Source organism: Pipistrellus kuhlii, unplaced genomic scaffold (assembly GCF_014108245.1).
Source record: "Pipistrellus kuhlii isolate mPipKuh1 unplaced genomic scaffold, mPipKuh1.p scaffold_m20_p_2, whole genome shotgun sequence".
NCBI lineage: Eukaryota > Metazoa > Chordata > Mammalia > Chiroptera > Vespertilionidae > Pipistrellus > Pipistrellus kuhlii.
In genome coordinates this window covers 51,914,896-51,934,955 of record NW_023425515.1, presented here as the reverse complement: position 1 = coordinate 51,934,955, position 20,060 = coordinate 51,914,896, and the positions used below count along the sequence as shown (strand labels likewise).

The following is a 20,060-nucleotide window of genomic DNA, read 5'->3' as shown; positions in this document are numbered from 1 at the left end:
GTGTGTGTGTGTGTGTGTGTGTGTGTGTGTGTTTTATTAAGGAAATTCAAGAAGGGGGAAACTCATTTTTAGTCTGCCTCTCTCCATGTTGTACCTGGAATTCAAGCTACTAATTATTCTTTAAATATATTTTTAGATAAGGTCAATGAATTCAAATGCAAGGAAAGGGTTAAATTTCTTCCACAAGTGTCAGCAAAAATCTAACAAAACAGAAAAGAGGAACAGCTTTTATTAAAGAAAGTTACGGGGTACACAGTCATTGAGAAAGTCATTGAGGAGGAAGGAGTGGAAGGGATTGCTCCTCCTTTCACTATAAGGCAGACCAGCGCACACAGACAGACAAGAGGAGTCATTCCCAGACGTTAGCCCAACGGTGAACACAGCCAAGATGGCTCTCCGACGACGGTAAGTGGGAGTTCTTCTTCTTCTTTTATTGTTATTTTCTTACCAGAGGACCGATGCACGCAATTCGTACAAGGAGCTGGGCCCTCGCAGCCCCAGGTTAGACCAGAAGATCATCCAGACGGTCCTCTGGACCATCGTTCTGCTGTTCTTTCATATTAGCATATTAGCTCTATTCAAAAATAATACAAGATTATTTTTGAAAGGCAATTTTTAATGACGTGACTTCAGCGGCAGGCTGAGGTTAAGGTGCTGTTTTCTTTCTTTCCTGCCCAAGATGCTAATACGCATTAAGGATGGTCTATGCCATGAAACATTAGCTAAAGTCCCAAATCCATTCTTCCCTTCTTGGAGTATCCATTTTAGGTTGATTCCAGAGTTCCAAGACAGGGAAGCTTTTTAAACATTTTCTATCAAAGACATTTGACACGCCACTTGAAGGAGGGAATTATTGAGCTGCTCAAATTGTCATTGCTTCTTGTTTTTTTTTTTAAGTGGTTAACGTTAATTTTGTAAAATTGTTTTTCAAATATTTCAGTGTTGCGGTTGTTGACTTTAAAAATCATGACATTTAAAAATGTCTGCATAAGCATGACTTACAGAGAGCAAAATTGTGTGTATATCAACGTCAGTTTGGCAGGGGGCTGAGTTAATGCGACAGAGAAGGTAGAAAGGGACAGGCTGCGGCTCCCGAGCCACATGCGGCTCTTTGGCCCCTTGAGTGTGGCTCTTCCACAAAATACCACAGCTTGGGCGAGTCTATTTTGAAGAAGTGGCGTTTGAAGAAGTTTAAGTTAAAAAAATTTGGCTCTTAAAAGAAATTTCAATCGTTGTACTGTTGATATTTGGCTCTGTTAACTAATGAGTTTGCTGACCACTATGAGTTTTCCTTAGCCGCTAAGGAAAAGGAAGAGGAAGAAGAGGTATAAAAGGAAAATACAGACCCCAGGTGATGAGTAATAAATAAACCATGGGAGATTCTGAGTAGGGTGAGGTGATGGAAAAAAAGCAGAGTAATTCAATTAGCTACTCAGCGTTGAACATGCTTGGTGTGCTGTGTACTTTACTGTTATTTCACTGAATTTTAATCTTTGCGCTGACTCTCAGGCAAATACTATCATCACCGTGTTTGATGAATGAGCTAACTAACTGAAGAGGCTAAAGCTCACACTGCTCACAAGGGTTAGGGCTAAAACCTTTCTTGCTGGTTGGCTGTACACCACAGGGTTTCTCCATGCCCTGGCAGTCCCCTATGGCTGTGACTTACTGGAAGGGGTCACACCTCCCTTTTCTTGGATCATGGCGGCTGGGGTCAGTTGTTATTTACTACTGGTCTTTGAAAATCTAAGTAACCCTCGTCTACCCGGTGCTTACTGGTTTGGAAAACGGATTTGCTCCTTTTATTTCAGAAGATTGGAATTTGATTTCCAAGTAAAGATTCCTTTTTCCCTCCAGTGGAATTTTGAAATGTTACACATGTCTGAAAAATATTTTCATAATTTATAATTTTTATGGAGCCACAGAAGTGGTACCACTTAATTGTGTTAACACTGCTTGTGGATGTCTATAGAACCACAGGCCACTGTCTAGATTCTCTTTGTTTCAAAGTGCTTGAAAATTGATTGTGCACAGGAAATTTTAGACTGTAAGTGACCAATAAATAATGTTTAGTCTTATCTGAAATAAGAGAAATACAAATTAAAACAGTGAAATCTTATTTTTCTTTTATCAAAGTGTACTTCTCAGGAGGGAGGAACATTTATGTCCTTATTACCAGACAATGGTAATATCTTTCTGGACAATAATCTGTTGATACATATCAAAAGCTCTTAAGGTGTATATTTCCTTTAGCCAACCAGTTTAGCTTTTAGGAATTTATTGTAAGAACATAATCACGAATGTCTGTAAAGTTTTAGGACATGAATATTTTTCTTGCCATTGTTTCTAATAGGGAAAGTCTTGGAAATAAGTGTGTGAACATAGGTAATTATGAGATTTTTAATGTAATAATCCTTGTAAAGTGCTTAGAACCTAGTTCTGATAATTACTTAGTAATTATTACTAGTTGTCTTTACTACTATTACTCTTAGGATTTAGAAATAGAGAAAAGTGATTTGCCCAAGGTTATACAACTATCAATGGCAACATGATGGCAATAGGAAGGTTTTTTTCAAGCAGGTGGTTAATACCCTCTGAGCCCGTAAGACAGCCCCAGGCTTGGCTGCAAGGAGAGCTGACCAGAGCCTAAGTGCAATGCCAGCCACTTCAAGGGAATGACTCTGATCACAATGGGAAACCAAATGCTGGAGAGGAGGGTGCAGCTAAGGAAGCTAAGAACCAGGCTAGGCACAGAGATAAATCCTGGAGCAAAGAGCTAGTGTGGGAGGAAAGAGATAATGCATCATTTTTATAGACCGTCATCTGTGGGCTTCATGGGGAAGGGTGTCACATTGGTTTAAAGATCCAAGGTTTGGGTGATTAAATAGACAAATAAGGTGCATGATGGAATTGCAAGCATAGCTACAAGAAGGTGCCTTACAGATAGTGATAAAAGAGGTTGAGGTAGAAGCTTGGAGGGACGGGGACAAGGAGCCTTCAAGGCCCAGGCATCCAGTCAAGATTATCCTAAAGTCATAGCCTAAGTTTGAACAGTCATACATAAACAAGCAGAGATAATGATAAAATTTGCTTTAAAAATTCTTCTGGCAGCAGAATGCAGAACTGATTTGATATGACAAAGAGAACATTTAGAAAACTATTGTAATAATTCAAGAACGGGTGTTAGGGACATGAAACCAGGTACTTATGGTGGGACCAGAGAGGCAAGGATGCATTTAAAAGATTTTCAAGAACTGCAGTTGTCAGGATTTTGGTTTTGACAGACGTGGAGCTTGGAAGAAGAGATCTAAATACACAGTGGCATCCTTCCACCCAAAATAGGGGATATATAGGAAGTGGATTGGGTTTGGGCTGGGGGAGAGGGCAGAAGTTGAGTCCATTTTTTAATAAACTGAATTTGAGATCATGTGGAGCAGATGAATAGTAGACAAGTGGATATACAGGCAAAACTCAAGAAAGAGGTATGGGCTGGAGTAGACATTAAGAGTCTTTAGCATAAGTACAGCTGATAATTGAAATTCCTGTTGTGGGTGAGATCACTAGGGAGAGATGGTAAAATGAGAAGAAGCCAAGGATAGAACCTGTAAAACTTTGACAGTTGAGGAGGTAGATGAGGATGAAGAGTCCAAAATAAATTCCAAGGAGAGACTATCGGTGGGAACAAAACAGGAGAGAGATGCAAGAAAGAGGAGGATGTGTCCATGGAAAGACAGAACATAGTTACCAAACTTCTACATGGAGCACATGAGATACAATAGAAAAAGTGACTCTAGGAACTCAGTGTTAGGTTGAATTGTGTCCCCTCAAAATTCATATGTTGAAGTCTAAACCATCAGTACCTCAGGACAGGATCATGTTTGGAGATAATCAAGTTAAAATGAGGTCAATAGGGTAGGCCCTAATCCAAAATGACTGGTGGTTTATAAAGAAGACATTTAGATGTAGAAACACAGAGAGAAGATGATGTGAACAGACAGGGAGAAGAGGGCCACCTACAAGCCCAGGAAAGATCTGTCCTTGGAACAGATCCCTCCCTCACAGTTCTTGAGAGGAATCAGCACTCCCAATATCTTTATTTTGGAACTCTGACTTCCAGAACTACGAGACAATACATTTTTGTTGTTTAAGCTACTCAATTTATGGTACTTTGTTTACTACATCCTGTCAGCATAAGAATGTCTAAACCTGTAGAGGATTTTTGTAAGAGTTTATTTGATCCAAATTGATGACAATTGCTGGGAAGCAAGATCTCAAATGCTCTGAAGAGTGACAGTTTTGCAAGTTTATTTTATGCATTTGGAATTAAGAAGGGAATATAGGGAAGATAACATGAAGGTGAAAGAAAGCAGGCAGGGATTGAATGACAGGCTAGTTAATAAGATTATGTGCTCTCTTGAAAGTGACTACACTTCTGAGGGGTCTGAATAAGAAGCATTTCAAAGTTGTATTAACCTAGATGCACAAAAACAATGGATAGGGCTTGGTCAAGGCAAAGATAACCCTTTGACTAAAGAAGCTATATTCCTAGGATCTGTCCAGCTAGGATTTTTTGTTTTTTTTTATCAGATCACTCTGTGAGGTTACTCTCAGTTAGATTTCTTACAGTGCCCCTTTTCATCCACTACCCCTAATAAACTAATACATTTGGTAAATGCACATAACACCTTAATAAGAGTGCATACAGCCAGAGAAAGAAACTGAATACATGTCTCAGATGTGGGAGGGGGAGTGTCCAAAAAGATTAGGTTACCTAAGCAAAGAGGAGAAAAATGTTTCACAAAGCAGAGGGTAGTCACAGGATCAAATTCTGCAGAAAGGCAAAGTAGGAGAATGACTGAAAATGTCAATCCCGAGGCTTTCAGTGACCTTTGTAGAATACGCCCAGTTAAGTAGGAGTAGACCTCAGAGAGCTGAGAACATGGAGACAGACAACAGTCTTTTGCTGCAAAACATTCGCTGATGAAAGGGAACCTCTTCACTGGACCAAACTCACCTCTACTGTCCATAGAGAGCCACATGGAAACAACTTGAGTTGTGTCAGCTGATCCTGGAGTATTCTCTAACTTAACAGCTAAACATGGGAGAAAAAAAGTCAATACTTCTTATTCCATTCAAAACTGGTTTGGGAAGGATTTCAGGAAAAAACGATTTTTGTAGTTGTCATTTTATATGTTGGGATTGTGGTACAAACACAGATTCCACTCTGTTTTGTTAAGCAAAGAAAGTTATTATTCAAGGCTTCTCAAAGATGAAATCCATGTTAATTTGGTGATGAAAAGAAGAAAACAAGTTTGAGTGAAATTTTGGGGATCACCTGTCATTTATTTCAATAAGTAGGGGAAAAAAAACCCCATAGACTTGGAATGGAGAAGTATTAAAGCACTTTCTTAGAAAACTTTGAACTCAAAATGAGTCTTAAATTTTCTTTCTGTAGTCTCAATGATTTGATTGGCCAAATAACCCAATGTCACAGTTCTATATTAGGGAATCAAATAATCAGATTTGACTTTTAAAAATCTGATAAAAGACTGAATAATAATAAAAAGAATGAAGTAAACCAGTCACTACCAGTCAGAAATTCCCATGGAGTAAAACCTTAAGTAAATAACTACCCAAAAGATAAATTTAGGTCCTCACGCCCATCTTAAAAATATTTTCAACCAACTAAAGAATAAATCTTTATCAAGAACCTGATAGTTCTAAGGCACTGAGAATAATAGCCACCATGAAGTTTTAATAGTCTAACTGGGAATATAAAACAATTATAAAATGACAAAACATTTATAAAAATGCCCTACCTGGTGTGGCTCAGTGGGTAGAGTATAAGCCTACAGACAGAAGGGTCTTGGGTTTGATTCCAGTTAAGGGCACATGCTTGGGTTGTGGGCTCGATCCTCAGTGGGGTCATGCAAGAGGTGGCTAATCAATGATTCTCTCTCATCATTGATGTTTTTATATCTCTTTCCCTCTCTCTTCCTCTCTGAAATAAATAAAACTATCTTTTAAAAAAATAAAATTAAATGACAAGAGCAATCCAGTGCAGTTAATAACTGTGATTAAAAAAAATAAATATAAATGACAAAAACATTCATTCTCATTTGATATTAAAGAAACATCAAGTCAAATACCAATTGGATATTTTCACTTATCAAATTAAATAGTAAACAAACAAATGAATGAGCCAATTAAAAAATGGGCTAAACAGATAAAAAGATACTTCCCCTAAGAGGATATGTAAGTACAGGTGACAAGTAAGTACATGACAGGATGTTCAATGTCATTAGCCATTATGAAAATTCAAACTAAAACCACAGTGAGCTATCACTACACACCTATCAGAATGGCTAGAATCTATCTATATATATATATAAAAGCCTAAGTGACCGTTCAACCATTCAACTGTTTCACTGGTCAACCAGTAACGATGATGTGCACTGACCACCAAGGGGCAGATGTTCAATGCACAGGCATGGAAACATGGAACAGATTGATGGATCTCAGAAGGAAGAAGGGAAGGGGGATAGTGGAAAGAAATTAACCAAAGATCTTATATGCATACTAGAGGCCTGGTGCACAGATTCATGCACCAGTGGAGTCCCTTGGCCTGGCCTGCGGGGATTGGGGGAAAACTGGTAGTCCGACATCCCCTGAGGAGTCCTGGATTGTGAGAGGGCACAGGCCAGGTCGAGGGATCCTAGCAAAAAATAAGAAAATAACCCCATTGTAAATTGAGAAGCATCTGTACAAGCAAACTCCCATTCTGCCCACTGCCTATTTCTCTATGGTTTAGTGTTCTCAGTTCATTCAGCACCTTTGTTCCAGGCTTTGTGCCACACATTAGAAATACACCAAAGATGAGTAAATATGATGTCTCTCCTCAAGGAGCTTCAAGTTAGTGGTAAATATAGCAACTGTGATGATTTGGAACACAAAGGTAGCTGTTTCATTTGTCTGTAAGGCAGCATTGTGTCTTGAATAAGTGCCAGAGTTTTTAGTCAGTCAGGCTGCTGTCAAATAATAAGTAGTTTTATATTACTAGCGGTATCACCTTGGGGAAGCTACCCAGCTCCCTAAATGTCAGTGCCCCCATCTGTAAAATGTGGCTATGAGTACTTACCAGTGCCATGAGGCTTATATGAATCTATAATAGATATAAAAGCTTGTGGAAATAAAATATTTTAGGCTTCACATTATTTTCTTTAAAATCTATTCTTTCTTTTTAACTTTATTTTTTCAAGTACAGTTTGCATTCAATATTATTTTGTAATAGTTTCAGGTATATAGCATACTGATTAGATTATCTATACTTTACAAAGTGTTCCCCCTGATATTGCCGTACCCAACTGATACCCATACATAGCTATTACAATATTGTTGACTGTATTTCCTATATTGTACTTTACATCCCCAGTATTCTGTAACTACCAATTTTCAGTTTTTAATTTCTTCATCTTTTTCCACCTAGTCCTTCAACCCCTCTCCCCTCTGGCAAACATCAGTTTGTTTTCTGTGTTTATTAGCCTGTTTCAGTTTTGTTTGTTCATTTATATTGTTCTTTAGGTTTCACATATAAGTGAAATAATATACCGTGTTTCCCTGAAAATAAGACCTAGTGCATGGAAAGATAAGACATCCCCTGAAAATAAGACCTAGAGCAACTTTGGGAGAAAAAATTAATATGAGACACTGTCTTATTTTTGGGGAAACAGGGTAGTACTTATCTTTCTATGGCGAGTTATTTCACTTAGCAAAATATCCTCCAGATCCATCCATGCTGTCACAAATGGCAAGATTTCATTCTTTTTTATGGCTGAGTAATATTCCATTGTATGTATGTATATGTATATATATATATATATATATCACCTTTATACTAGTATACATTTGCCTATTGGTAGGCACTTGGGTTGCTTCCATATCTTGGCTATATTACCTAATAATAGAGAAACACGTAAATTGACCATACCTCCTCTACACCCACTGCCAATCAGAGTGAATATACAAATTAACCCAACAAAGATGGCGGTTAATTTGTATACATACCTGGGTCCCAGGAACCTCCTCAGCACCCAGAGGGAAGGGGGAAAAAAAAATCAATGGAAACATATCTTCAGGTGAGGATAAAAAGAAAAATAAAGAAAGAAATGTCATATCTTATAAAAGACACATCTTGAAAATGCTTAAAGAAAGTTGTCATTTTTTCATGGTGAAGGGACTGGAGTCCATGTTGATAAAAATACCTTGGCACCTGCAGCGACTGGCAGTGGCTGTAGCAGCGGAGTGATGTGGCTGGTGCCTTCCCCTGATCAGCCCAGTCACCTCCCAAAAAGGGAGGCCAGACTGTGGCTTAGGCCTCCTCCCAAAGGGGAGCAGGCCTAAGCCATCAGTAGAACATCCTCTGAGGGCTCCCAGTATGTGAGAGGAGGCAGGCTGGGCTGAGGGACCCCTCCCCAGTGCACAAGTTTTATGCACTGGGCCCCTAGTTGTAAATAATGCTGTAATGAATATAGAGGTGCATATAATCTTTCAAATTAGTGTTTTAGATTTTTTTGAATATATACTTAGAAGTGGAATCTCTGGGTCATAAGGCAGTTCCATTTTTAATTTTTTGAGGACTCTCTATACTGTTTCCTATAGTGGTTGCACCAATTAGCATTTCCACCAATAGTTCACAAGGGTTCCCTTTTCTCCACATCCTCATCAACACCACTTTTTGGATTCCTATATTTTAAGTTAAGACTCAATTTTCTTTAGATCTGCCTTTTCTGATTCAGTTCTAGCAAATAGATTTTTACCTATAATCTAGAAGTTGCCATAGTAGAACTCCTAATTATAGACAATGAAGGTGAATAAGGTGAAAGCCACCTAAAATATATTTTATGTAAAAGTAGGATGCCAAAAACATTAAAATAAAATCCTGTTCTATAATTTGTAATCATGAGCATATGTTCTGAACTTTAAATAACTCATGCTTATCATGTCTGCTTTTAATTTCTAAAGACACTAGGGGCCTGGTGCAGGAATTCATGTAGGGGTAGGGTCCTTCAGCCTGGCCAGCGATCAGGGTTATCAGGGCCAGCCAGAAGGAAGTGGGGTACGGAAGGGGTGGAGTGGGGGGTGGGGGGAAGCGTGTGGGTTGGCCAGCCACAGGAGGTTGGCTGGAGGACGTGCACTGACCAGCACGGGGGCAGCTCTTGCATTCAGCATTTGCTCCTTGGAGGTCAGTGTGTGTCATAGCAACCAGTAGAATATCATTCGGTCATTTGGTGGTTGGGTCACTTAGGTTTTTATATATATATAGATGTTTGCTTATTAGTCATCATGGGCAATCTATTCAAATTTGTATTTCTAATTCCAGAAGATATGTAAACTACCATTTTTCTTTATGAAAAGTGCTCATTCCTCTTGCTCTAATAACTTCACATTTAGGGATTTATATGATAAACTAATAATAGATATGGAAATATATGTGTGCACAAAAATGTTCATTACAACATTATTTAATATAATGAAAATAAGAATTAACTAAATTTTTCATAATAGGTGAGTGGTGAAGTAAATTAAAAAATGAAATTGATAATGACTTTAAATGACAGAAGAAAACATAAGGCTATGAAATTATAAAGAAAATAATGCATAGGAACAAGAGAGCAAGTGAATATGTCAAAATAGTCATAATGTTTGCCTCTAAATTGCTAAAGTTACAAAAATAAGGTTTTTCTTTGCTTGAAATCGTTAAATCTACAGTGAATTCACATTACTCAGCAAAGCAGGATGAAATCAAGTTAAAACGTAATCTAGAGGTGAGGTATAGAGTGTCAAACACAAGGCCCGCAGGTCAAATCCGTCCTGCCAGGCCTTGCAATGTGGCCCGCACCGCGCTGTCATCACTGCACTCCGCTGCGTTTCCATCACAATGACAGTTTATGACTGTTCAGTAAACCATTCGGCCCGCGATTTAGGCTGGATTTTAGATTTTGGCCCCTTCTCTGATTGAGTTCTACACCCCTAGTATAGACTATGAGTCAGGAGTGGCAAACCTGGAGTGCCTACAGAGACCCTTGATTATAAGTGAATAAAGGAGGCCTGTAGGTTATTACACCTTCATGACGTGTGTGTGAAGGGTGGAGCCACGCTACACCAGCAGACGAGCCGCATCTGGAGCATTGCTTCTCATCACCGCTGTGCTGTCCTGTGTGCAGGAGTGTGGCCCAGCACACCTCAGTCTTATTTTTCAAGGGAAGTCAGAAAGGTAGACTAGTAGGTGAAATGTCCTGATGTTTACATACATAGTACCTTGTTGTCCGGATGGGTTGATTTGGCCCAGGCCACCAGCATTTACCTCTGACCTGTGTTGTGCAACAGAGGATGAGAGGAGAGGGAGGCCATTGTGAATGGAGTGGGTAAGGAATATGTCATGTTCCAGGCTGTCGGGAATCAGGGCTAGAAGGGAGGGGGCTGGGACTGTCTGTTTATAAACTTATTCAATAAAGTTTTATTTAATCTTGAGACAATGAAAATGAATCAAATAGAGCTCTATTTAGAAGCTACTCAGGAAGGAGATTTCCCCCCAGCTAACATGGCTTACCATATGGCAGGCATTTTGGTATACCGTATTACATCGTATATTATTTCATTTAATCCTCACAACGCCAAGGGGTAGATACTATTATTGTCGCCCACTTTCCACACATGGAAACTGAATCTTAGATGTGTGAAGTGACTTGTCCAGGTTATGTAATTGGTAGCAGGGCCAGAATTCCAGACCCCCATCTGATTCTAGACCATCGCTCTAGACAAGCATGTTATACATTATGAAGATCAGTGGAGGAACAGATAACTCTCAGGTAGCCAGAAAAGTGTGTGGATGGAAAGGTGTGAGGTTGGAAAGAGTTGTGTTGGGTCAGGGTCTAAAATAAGCTCTGGCAACCGAATGACAGGGAGCCATTGGTCTGAGGAAGAGGTTAAAAACTAAAGCTGGTAAACCAAAAATACTACATGGACAGTAGACTTTAAGAATGATTTTTTTAAAGAAACTTTATAATTAATTATCAGTACTTTAAAAATCTGGAGAAGTCACATAAATTTGGATGTCCAGCTCCTCTGGGAAATCAGAATACCTAGCAACACTGGGCCTATGTGCCCTTATGGCAGCAATTTTCAACCCTTTTCATTTCATGGCACACCAAAAAACATATCATACTTTGTTGCTGATCTGACAAAAAAAAAAGATATAATTTTGATTCATTCACACCAGATGGCTATTGTTGTGTTGGTTGTTGCTATTTATTTATTTACTTGACAGTCTAAAGGAAAAGAAGTCCATGACCCTGACTTAAATAGTCAGATACTGCATGTCCTAAAAATTCCTCCGGCACACCAGTGCCTGCCATAGCACAATGGTTGAAAATTGCCGCCTTGTGGTAACAACTGGTGAATCAGGATGTAGGAAGGAATAACTCAATGGAGCAGGGCGGGTGAGAGGAGTGCAGAAGCTAAGGGTGTTGGGAAGTATGAACCTAGAAAGACACTTTCTGAGGCCACCAGACCCTAAGGCAGAGGCCGTTTATCTTGTTCCCTTCTGGCTGGGTTGGACATGGTCCCAAGATTTTCAGCTGGGGTTGGAAGGAAGTGGATTGGGTGCTTGATTGAAGGCTCAATGGAGAGGTGGAAATTAGAGGGATATGGAGGATTTAGACCACAGGAATAAAGAAGTTAATGTGACCATTTAGTGGCTCACTCAAGATTCTGGTTCCTAGAGAATTTCCTGAGTTTCTAAGTATTCATGATTGCCAGGAAAACTAGTGAGGGGAAAAAGAAACAAAAAATCAAACCCAGTCTTTTTAATGTCTCTAGTTATATCTTCACACATACATGCAGAGTGATTCCTTTACACACTACTGAAGTATTGATCTGAGAGTCCCATCAGTTCTGGGGACCTTAGGAAAAACTTTCCTTAGGTTAAAGGAACTTTGGACAGGTTACTTATTTATCTAAGCCTCAGTTTCTTCATCTGTTAGAACCATGGTCAGCAAACTGTGGCTCCCAAACCACATACGGCTCTTAGACCCCTTGAGTGTGGCTCTTCCACAAAATACCATGGCCTGGGTGAGTCTATTTTGAAGAAGTGGTGTTAGAAAAAGTTTAAGTTTAAAAAATTTGGCTCTCGCCAAGACCAGTTTGGCTCAATGGATAGAGCGTCGGCTTGGGGACTGAAGGGTCCCGGGTTCGATTCCGGTCAAGGGCATGTACCTTGGTTGCAGGCATATCCCCAGTGGGGGGTGTGCAAGAGGCAGCTGGTCGATGACTCTCTCTCATCGATGTTTCTAACTCTCTATCTCTCTCCCTTCCCCTCTGTACAAAATCAATAAAAAAATATATATATATATATATAAAAAATTTGGCTCTCAAAGGAAGTTTCAATCATTGTACTATTGATATCTGGCTCTATTAACTGATGAGTTTGGCAACCACTGTGTTAGAAGGTTTAATAGTTTCAAATTTTCAGAGGGTAAAGATTAAGTGAATGAATGAAGAAATATGAAGAGCATGGCTCATAGGAAGGAATAAATGATTGCTGTGATGAGCAGGGATGGGGCTAGAAACCTTACTTATGTTGTCCCTGAATCTTTAGAATGACCTTGTGAACGAGGTGTTATTCCCCCCCCCCCCCATTAAATAGTAAAATGAGAAAATTGAGGTTTAAATTGGGTGTAGTAACTTACCCAAGGTCATACTATTAGTAGGGGGCAGAATGGAGAGGCTTACTCAAAAAGTGCCAAGCTATGCCCCCAAAAAGTATGCTACCATCTGTCTGACATTCTAATGATAGTCATATAGTATTATTGGCTAGTCATTCAAACAGATTCAATTCTATATCCTGCTAAACTCTTGAGGTCACCAGCTGTGTGTCTCTGGGCAAGTAGCTTAACTTCTCTGACATTCAGCTTTCTCATCTATAAAACTTTGATATTTATTATATAGATTAAATAAACCAATACTTTTTAAAAATATATATATATATTATTGATTTTTTTACAGAGAGGAAGATAGAGGGATAGAGAGTTAGAAACACCAATGAGAAAGAATCATCGATCAGCTGCCTCTTGCATACCCCCTACTGGGAATGTGCCTGCAACCAAGGTACATACCCTTGGCAGGAATCGAACCTGGGACCCTTCATTCTGCAGGCCGATGCTCTATCCACTGAGCCAAACGGGTTTTGGCAATAAACCAATACTTTTAACATTCTTAGCAGAATGTTTTAAAATTATAAGCAATCAGCTCAGAGTTATTAACTTTAAAAACATTTACTGGGCTTCTTACTGTACTGGGAATGCAGGGGGGAATGAAAGATGTTTCCTGCCCTTAACTCAGGACAGGACAGATGTATACGAACAGTGGCATTAAAAATATATATATATTTTTGCTTGGCTGGTGTGGCTCAGTGGTTGAATGCTGACCTATGAACCAGAAGGTCATGGTTCCATTCCTGGTCAGGGCACATGCCTGGGTTGTGGGCTCAATCCCCTGTGTGGGGCCTGCAGGAGGCAGACAATCAATGATTCTCTCTCATCATAGATGTCTCTCTCTCCCTCTCTGAAATCAATAAAAATGTATTTATAGAAAATTTAAATCTTTACTTGAGGACATTTTTCTATTGTTTTTTTTTTTTTTTTTTTTTTTTTTTTTTTTTTTTTAAAGAGAGGGATACAGAGAGATGGGGGGCATGGAACATTGATGTGAGAAAGAAACATGGACCAGTTGCCTCCCTCCCTCCCCTAAGTACCCTAACTGGGAATCAAACCTGCAGCCTAGGAATATGCCCTGATTGGGAATCAAACATGCAACCATTTGGTGTATGGGATGATGCTGCAACCAACTGAGCCACCTGGCCAGGGCATAAACAGTGAATTTTTAACACAATGAGGAAACTGTCTTAATGGAAGAATAAATATTGTTATTCAAGAGGGAGAAAGATACAGAGATGGTGAAGAGAGGGAAGGATGGCTGGGAAGTGTTCAACTGTGAACTAAGGAATAATCTGGATCTCAGAGGAATAGGAGAGTTTTGCAAACAGAAGGCAGGAAAGACATTTCATGCAGAAGGAATATCTTGTGCAAAAGCAAAGGAGGCAAAAAGTCTAAAAAGGTCTGAGAATCAGGGAGTATTGAACAGTTCATGTATGACTGGAGGGTAAGTTATATGGGGTGATTGATAGAGGCAGAGGAGAACAACTAGATTCAGGCTTTGAAGGGCACTTTGAGTGCCCTGGTAAGAAATATGAAGAACAAAGGTAAAGTCTTTAAAGGATATTTCATAATCAGATCATTTTGATGAAGGGCAGTAGTAAGAATAGTGAGAGTGGGAAGGAGACTTGACTTGGGGTGTGTACATATACAAAACGATATATAGATGATATATTATAGAACTGTACACCTGAAAACTTTATAATTTTGCTAGAGCCCGGGGCATGAATTCATGCATGGGTGGGGATCTGATCAGGCCCACAGGCTGGGGGTAAGGGCCACAGGCGTTTGCTTTGGTGCCGCCCCCTCACCTGCCTGTGCTCTACTATCCTGCCTGTGGGGTGATCAATTGGGACTGGGCTCCCTACTCGGCTCCCTCCGTGCTGGGAGCTGGTTGGTGGCCCCAACCCCTGCCGCCACCATGGGGCAACTGGAGAGGTGATTGGGGGTCCCCACTTGCACCTGCCTTGATCTGGCAGTGCTCACTCACCTGCCGCGGTCCCACTCATCCTGCCGCTGTCCCATTCTCATTGGGGCCCATAAAGGCCAGCAGCACCTCCACTGCCTCCAGCTGCCAATGCCATGTTGCCAATGCCTGCCATGTTCCGCACCACCCCCTGGTGGTCAGCGCATGTCATAGCCCAAGGGGACAATTTGCATATTAGACTTTTATTAAATAGGATTAACCAATGTCACACCAATAGATTTGATTTTTAAAATGTTAAAAAAAAAAAAAGAATAGTGAGAGGGAACCAGCCATAGGCTATTACAGTAGTTCAGACAAGAGATGATGTAGACTCCCCCAGATTAGCTGCCAATGAATTGGAAGTGGGTGGTGAGAAATAGAAAGTGAAGGGTGACATAAATACAATAGTGAAATCCAAGGTATGAAAATGGTTTGGTCCAGTCTTGCTTACCACAGTCATCCCAAAGGACCAAAACAAAAACAAAGTAAACCTCTTTTAAAAATAATCTCTTTTGTTTGTATGCAAATAGGCCGTGCAGAGTGAAAATGCAACTCGAGTGAGATGAGAGTGCAATATTTTGTTTCCAATCCATAAAACGCAAAAATTGAATGGGTTTGCCAATGTTGTCCGTTTTAAATGTTCCAATTCCTCACATTAAAACGGTAGCCAACCAGTACAAGACTGATGTGTGATTGTTTTCGAGCATAAATCAGATTTGAGGAACGCTATTTAAGGTCCTTTACTCATCGCTAAAGAGTAAGAGGAGTAGCATCTTATTTTACTGGAAAATTCCTTTAAGTAGCAACAGCTCTGTGTAGTAGCGGACTTTTGCAATATTTTAGATAAAGATATGCAAAGAGAGCTGCAAAAATGATGCCTCTTTGGTTCTGCACCAATACTTGAAAACTACAAGTACGAGTTGATAAATGCATATTTTAAGGGTTCTCAGAAGTCTAAGAGCATTACTCTTGGTTACTAAGACGCCACAAGGAAGTGAACCTTGGGGGTGCAATGCCCTCTCCCTTAACCCTGTTGTGAAATGGAAGCTTTAAAACATCCAGTTTTGTTTTGTTTTGTTTTGTTTGTTTTGTTTTGTTTTGTTTTGTTTTAAACAAGCTTAGTCATATTGTCTGTGTTCTGTATGCTCCAATCTATTTTATCTTACTTTGTAGTGCACGATTTACTTATACTCTTATATAAATACTTTGCATAAAAAGGTGCTTTCACACATCTTCATGCTTCCCTAAATTTGAAATCTGCTGCTATTTGTTAAAATGTGCTAGTTTTGTTATGCATTATGTTTTTTCCTCTGCACACGTAGGAAAAAAACATATGGACTTAACTCTTCAAGCAACTTTTACATTTGGGAAGTTAGCTCATTTTATTTCTTATGAGGTTGTAAAGAAAATGGCAGGTGGCAGATACTTTATGAAAGAAATGACAGTTTATCAGAATGTGTGTGTACCCTTAAGCAAATGGGCCACTTCCCATTCAGAGATCACCATCTTCTGAATTGGGGTTTAACATTCCCAGGGAACTGTAAAATTGAAAGGGTAGTAAGCTTGGAATCAGATATTTACTTTGTTGAATTTTGATTTTTAATTTTATTATTATTTTTTTTTTATTTGTACAGAGAGGAAGGGAGAGAGATAGAGAGCTAGAAACATCGATGAGAGAGAGTCATCGATCAGCTGCCTCTTGCACACCCCCTACTGGGGATATGCCCACAGCCAAGGTACATGCCCTTGGACCGGAATCGAACCCGGGTCCCTCAGTCCCCAAGCCGACGCTCTATCCATTGAGCCAAACCGGTCTCGGCCTTTGTTGAATTTTGAAAGTGCCATCACTGATGCTGGTAATTTATTGATAATTTGTAAACTTGCTGCTCTATGTGTTTCATTCATCTTGGAAATATTTTACTTAGTCTTATTTGTTCACCAAGAGGCCATCCTTTGTGTATTGTATTGTAAACTTTACTGAATGGCTACAATATAGAATTACTAAATTAGGAGTTCAGGACCACTTAGTTTACTCTTCCGGTGAGTGAATTGTCTTTACTGGGTCATCCATGACTAATTGTCATGTAGATACCATGGCCATTATAAATTATAAAGTGAAGGAGAACCCATATCTCTTGGAGAAGCCCATTCCTGAGATAGATGGCCTGGGGAATTTTTTGTTGAATTTTTTTTTTTCTTCTTCTTTATTGACGAGAGAGATACAGACAGTCAGAGAGAGAGAGAGAGAGAGAGAGAGAGAGAGAGAGAGAGAGAGAGAGAGAGAGAGAGAGAGAAAGAGAGGGAGAAACATCAACTGGTTGCCTCCTGCACACACCCTATCCATAAATCAAGCCCACAATCTGAGCACATGCCCTGACTGGGAATTGAACTGGTGACCTTTCATTGCACAGGATGGTGCTCAATCAACTGAGCCACACTGACCAGGCCTGGGGAATTTTTTCTTAATTGTGACCTATATGACCTAGTAAATATACATCATGCTCTTAAGATGGTATTTAATCATTATGATACATTACTGAAGTTGTTTATGTTGAAAATCACTTGGTGGCAAGTACCTTGACATTATTAGATGGTACAGGTTTCTTACACTCACCTGCAGGCTCTGGGAAGGAAGGACCCTCTGCTTGTACTCACCTTGGATCTCAGGACCAGCCCAGGGCCTGTATTCAATCAGGACTGGTTAAGTATTTGTTGAGTGAATGAAGGCAAAGTAAAAAGTGGAAATTCCAAATGGCGCAATTATAGCTATTGATACTAAAGTATTGTTGGAAAATATTACTGGTATACAAAAATGGGTAGGAAGAAATGTGAAGCATAAAAATGTGTGAATTTGTGTGTCACTAGAGCCTATGTTTACTACCAGTTCTGATGGACACCCTGGCATCACCCCTACAACTCTGTCCATGCCCTTTCGTGAGGTGTTTGTGCACGGCCAGACAAGCAAGCTGGGACAGCTGCTCTGGGTGTGCTCTTGCGGTTGTAATCCTGATCTCTAGTCTCCAGGGTGTGAGTTATGAATCCCTCAGTTCCACAAACTGCAGTCCTTCTCTGGCTTAGCCTCATTTCCTGACCCATCGTCCAGTTCCCCATTGGCCGCTGGGGCTGATCCCCCAGGGATGGACCTCATTCCACAAGGAGAAAGGATGATGTGTCTCCTTCCACCACACTATAAATAGCACACTTCCCAGAAGCTCTGGATTCTGGGGGTGCCACAGCACTCTCTCCCTCTCCCCCATTCTGCCATGTTTCCACCAGAACACCAACCCCTCTCAGACCCTGGGTATAGAAAGATTGGCTCCTCACTCTCTGGGGTTGTCATCCCTAGCCTGAACTCCATCCAACCCCATCTTCCTCTTCTTGCCCACTTACCCACACTGCTAAACTCACAGGTCAGCTGAAGGCCACACCTACCCCTGGTAAGACAGTACTCCTTTTTTCTAAACTGCATGCATCATGATGCTTACCCTTTCGACATTTTTTCTTAACCTTTTAATTCGTGCTAATGTAATTTTCACTGTATTTTGCTGCTGAAGCCAGGTATGTTTTATTTACCCACTGTTTGATTTTGAGAGAAAGTGCAGACAAGAATCTTTTTGCATTCACTTGATAGAATCTTACAGACAACTGTTGGTGTCTTACAAATAACTGGCTTACCTTTCTGAGTTTTTCTTTTTTTTTTTCAGCATGCATGAATGATGGTTGTGAATTTGCATCCTGAGAAAGTCATAAAAGACGGTACCTCAGGGCAGGGAGACCAAACAAGCCAGCCTGTGGTAGAGATTATAAGAGTGAGGGTCTTTCCCTAACTCAGACTCAGTTATAGGATATAAACATGGAGGCAGCAAAATTTTGACTCAGACAAAAAAAAAAAAGACTTAACCTCTAATGCTTTACTGTATTAAATTTTCTTTTAAGTGTAGGTCAAGACTGCATCACCACCTCAAAAAAAAAAGAAAAAAGAAAAAAAAAAGAAATTTACTACATTTCTAAGAATGTTCCTCCAGAAACATGGAACTGAAAGCTATTTTTTAAATTGCTCTGGTCCTGAGAAAACATGGGGCTTTTTCTTTAATTTACCTAAGTAATTGACATAAAAATCTATGGACCTGCACCAGCAATCTGCAGAAAATGTCAAAATAGAGGGCAGAAATACAAAACTGGAGATTTTTCACAGCAACGTGGTGTGTATGGTGTTTGATTATGTGTCTGCAGTGTGGAGAAGTGAACCTTTGGACTGTGAAATTGATGCTAATTTTCTTACCCACTAGTCTACAAGGCCTCTAAAATGTCACACCATTAATTTCGTTGCTTTACCAGGAATCAGTGCATGTGGTTAGTGTGTGTGTGTGTGTGTGTGTGTGTGTTTTAAAAATGAATAAACTTTTTTTTAGAACAGTTTTAGATTTACAGAAAAATTAAGCAAACAGTACAGAGAATTCCCATATACCCCCGCCCTTCCCTACACAGTTTCCCCTATTTTAACCATCTTGCATTAGTGTGATATGGTTGTTACAATGAATGAATCAATATTGATACGTTATTAATAACTAAAGTCCATACTTGATATTAAGTTTTTCTCTGTGTTTTATAGTTCTATGGATTTTGACAAATTTATAATAACAAATCCACCATTACACTGTCATAAAGAATAGTTTGACAGTACGCCACATATTTATCTGTCCCCACATCCCCTGGCAACCATTGATTTTTTTTTTTTTTTTTTTTTTTTTTTACTATTTCTGTGGTTTTGTCTTTGCCTGAGTGTCATCTTGTTGGAATCACACAGTGTGTAACCTGTTCAGACTGGCTTCTTCTGTTAGTAGGCAAAATGCATTTAAAGTTCCTCCATATCTTTTTGAGGTTTGATAGTGTGTGTCTACTTATCATTGAGCTATATCCTATTGTATGGATGTACCATAGTTTGTTTATCCATTTACCTATTGAAGGACATCTTAGTTGTCTCCAATTTTTGGAGTTAATGAACACAGATGCTATAAATATTTATGTGCAGGTTTCTGAGTAGACATAAATTTTCAACTCATTTGGGTAAACACCTAGGAGCATGATTGCTGGATCATATGATAGGCTTATGATAATTAATTTTTTTAGGAAACTGCCTGAATGTGTCCCAAATGCCTATATAATTTTTTTTAACCAGCAATGAATGAGAGTACTTATTAATCCATGTACTTGCCAGCAATTGTTGTTGTCATTTTTTTTTTTTTTTGAGGGGGTGGATTTTAGCCATTTGAAAAGATATGTGCAGGAGTAGCTCATTGTTGTTTTACTTATCAAATTCTTAA

General features: G+C 39.5%; 1 protein-coding gene across 4 annotated transcripts in view; it reads left to right on the top strand.

The window, feature by feature from the left end:
- The first annotated feature begins 287 nt into the window (after positions 1–287).
- Positions 288–20,060, top strand: part of CD86 (CD86 molecule) — a 75,124-nt gene continuing 55,351 nt past the window's right edge. The window contains exon 1 of one of the 4 annotated variants that reach the window (XM_036445905.1): positions 288–400. In XM_036445905.1, the coding sequence (XP_036301798.1) occupies positions 389–400 (12 nt within the window). In that variant the 5' untranslated portion in view covers positions 288–388. Of the gene's footprint in view, positions 403–20,060 lie in introns of all 4 variants that reach the window. The other 3 variants (XM_045583951.1, XM_036445906.2, XM_036445911.2) reach the window with 3 other exon arrangements.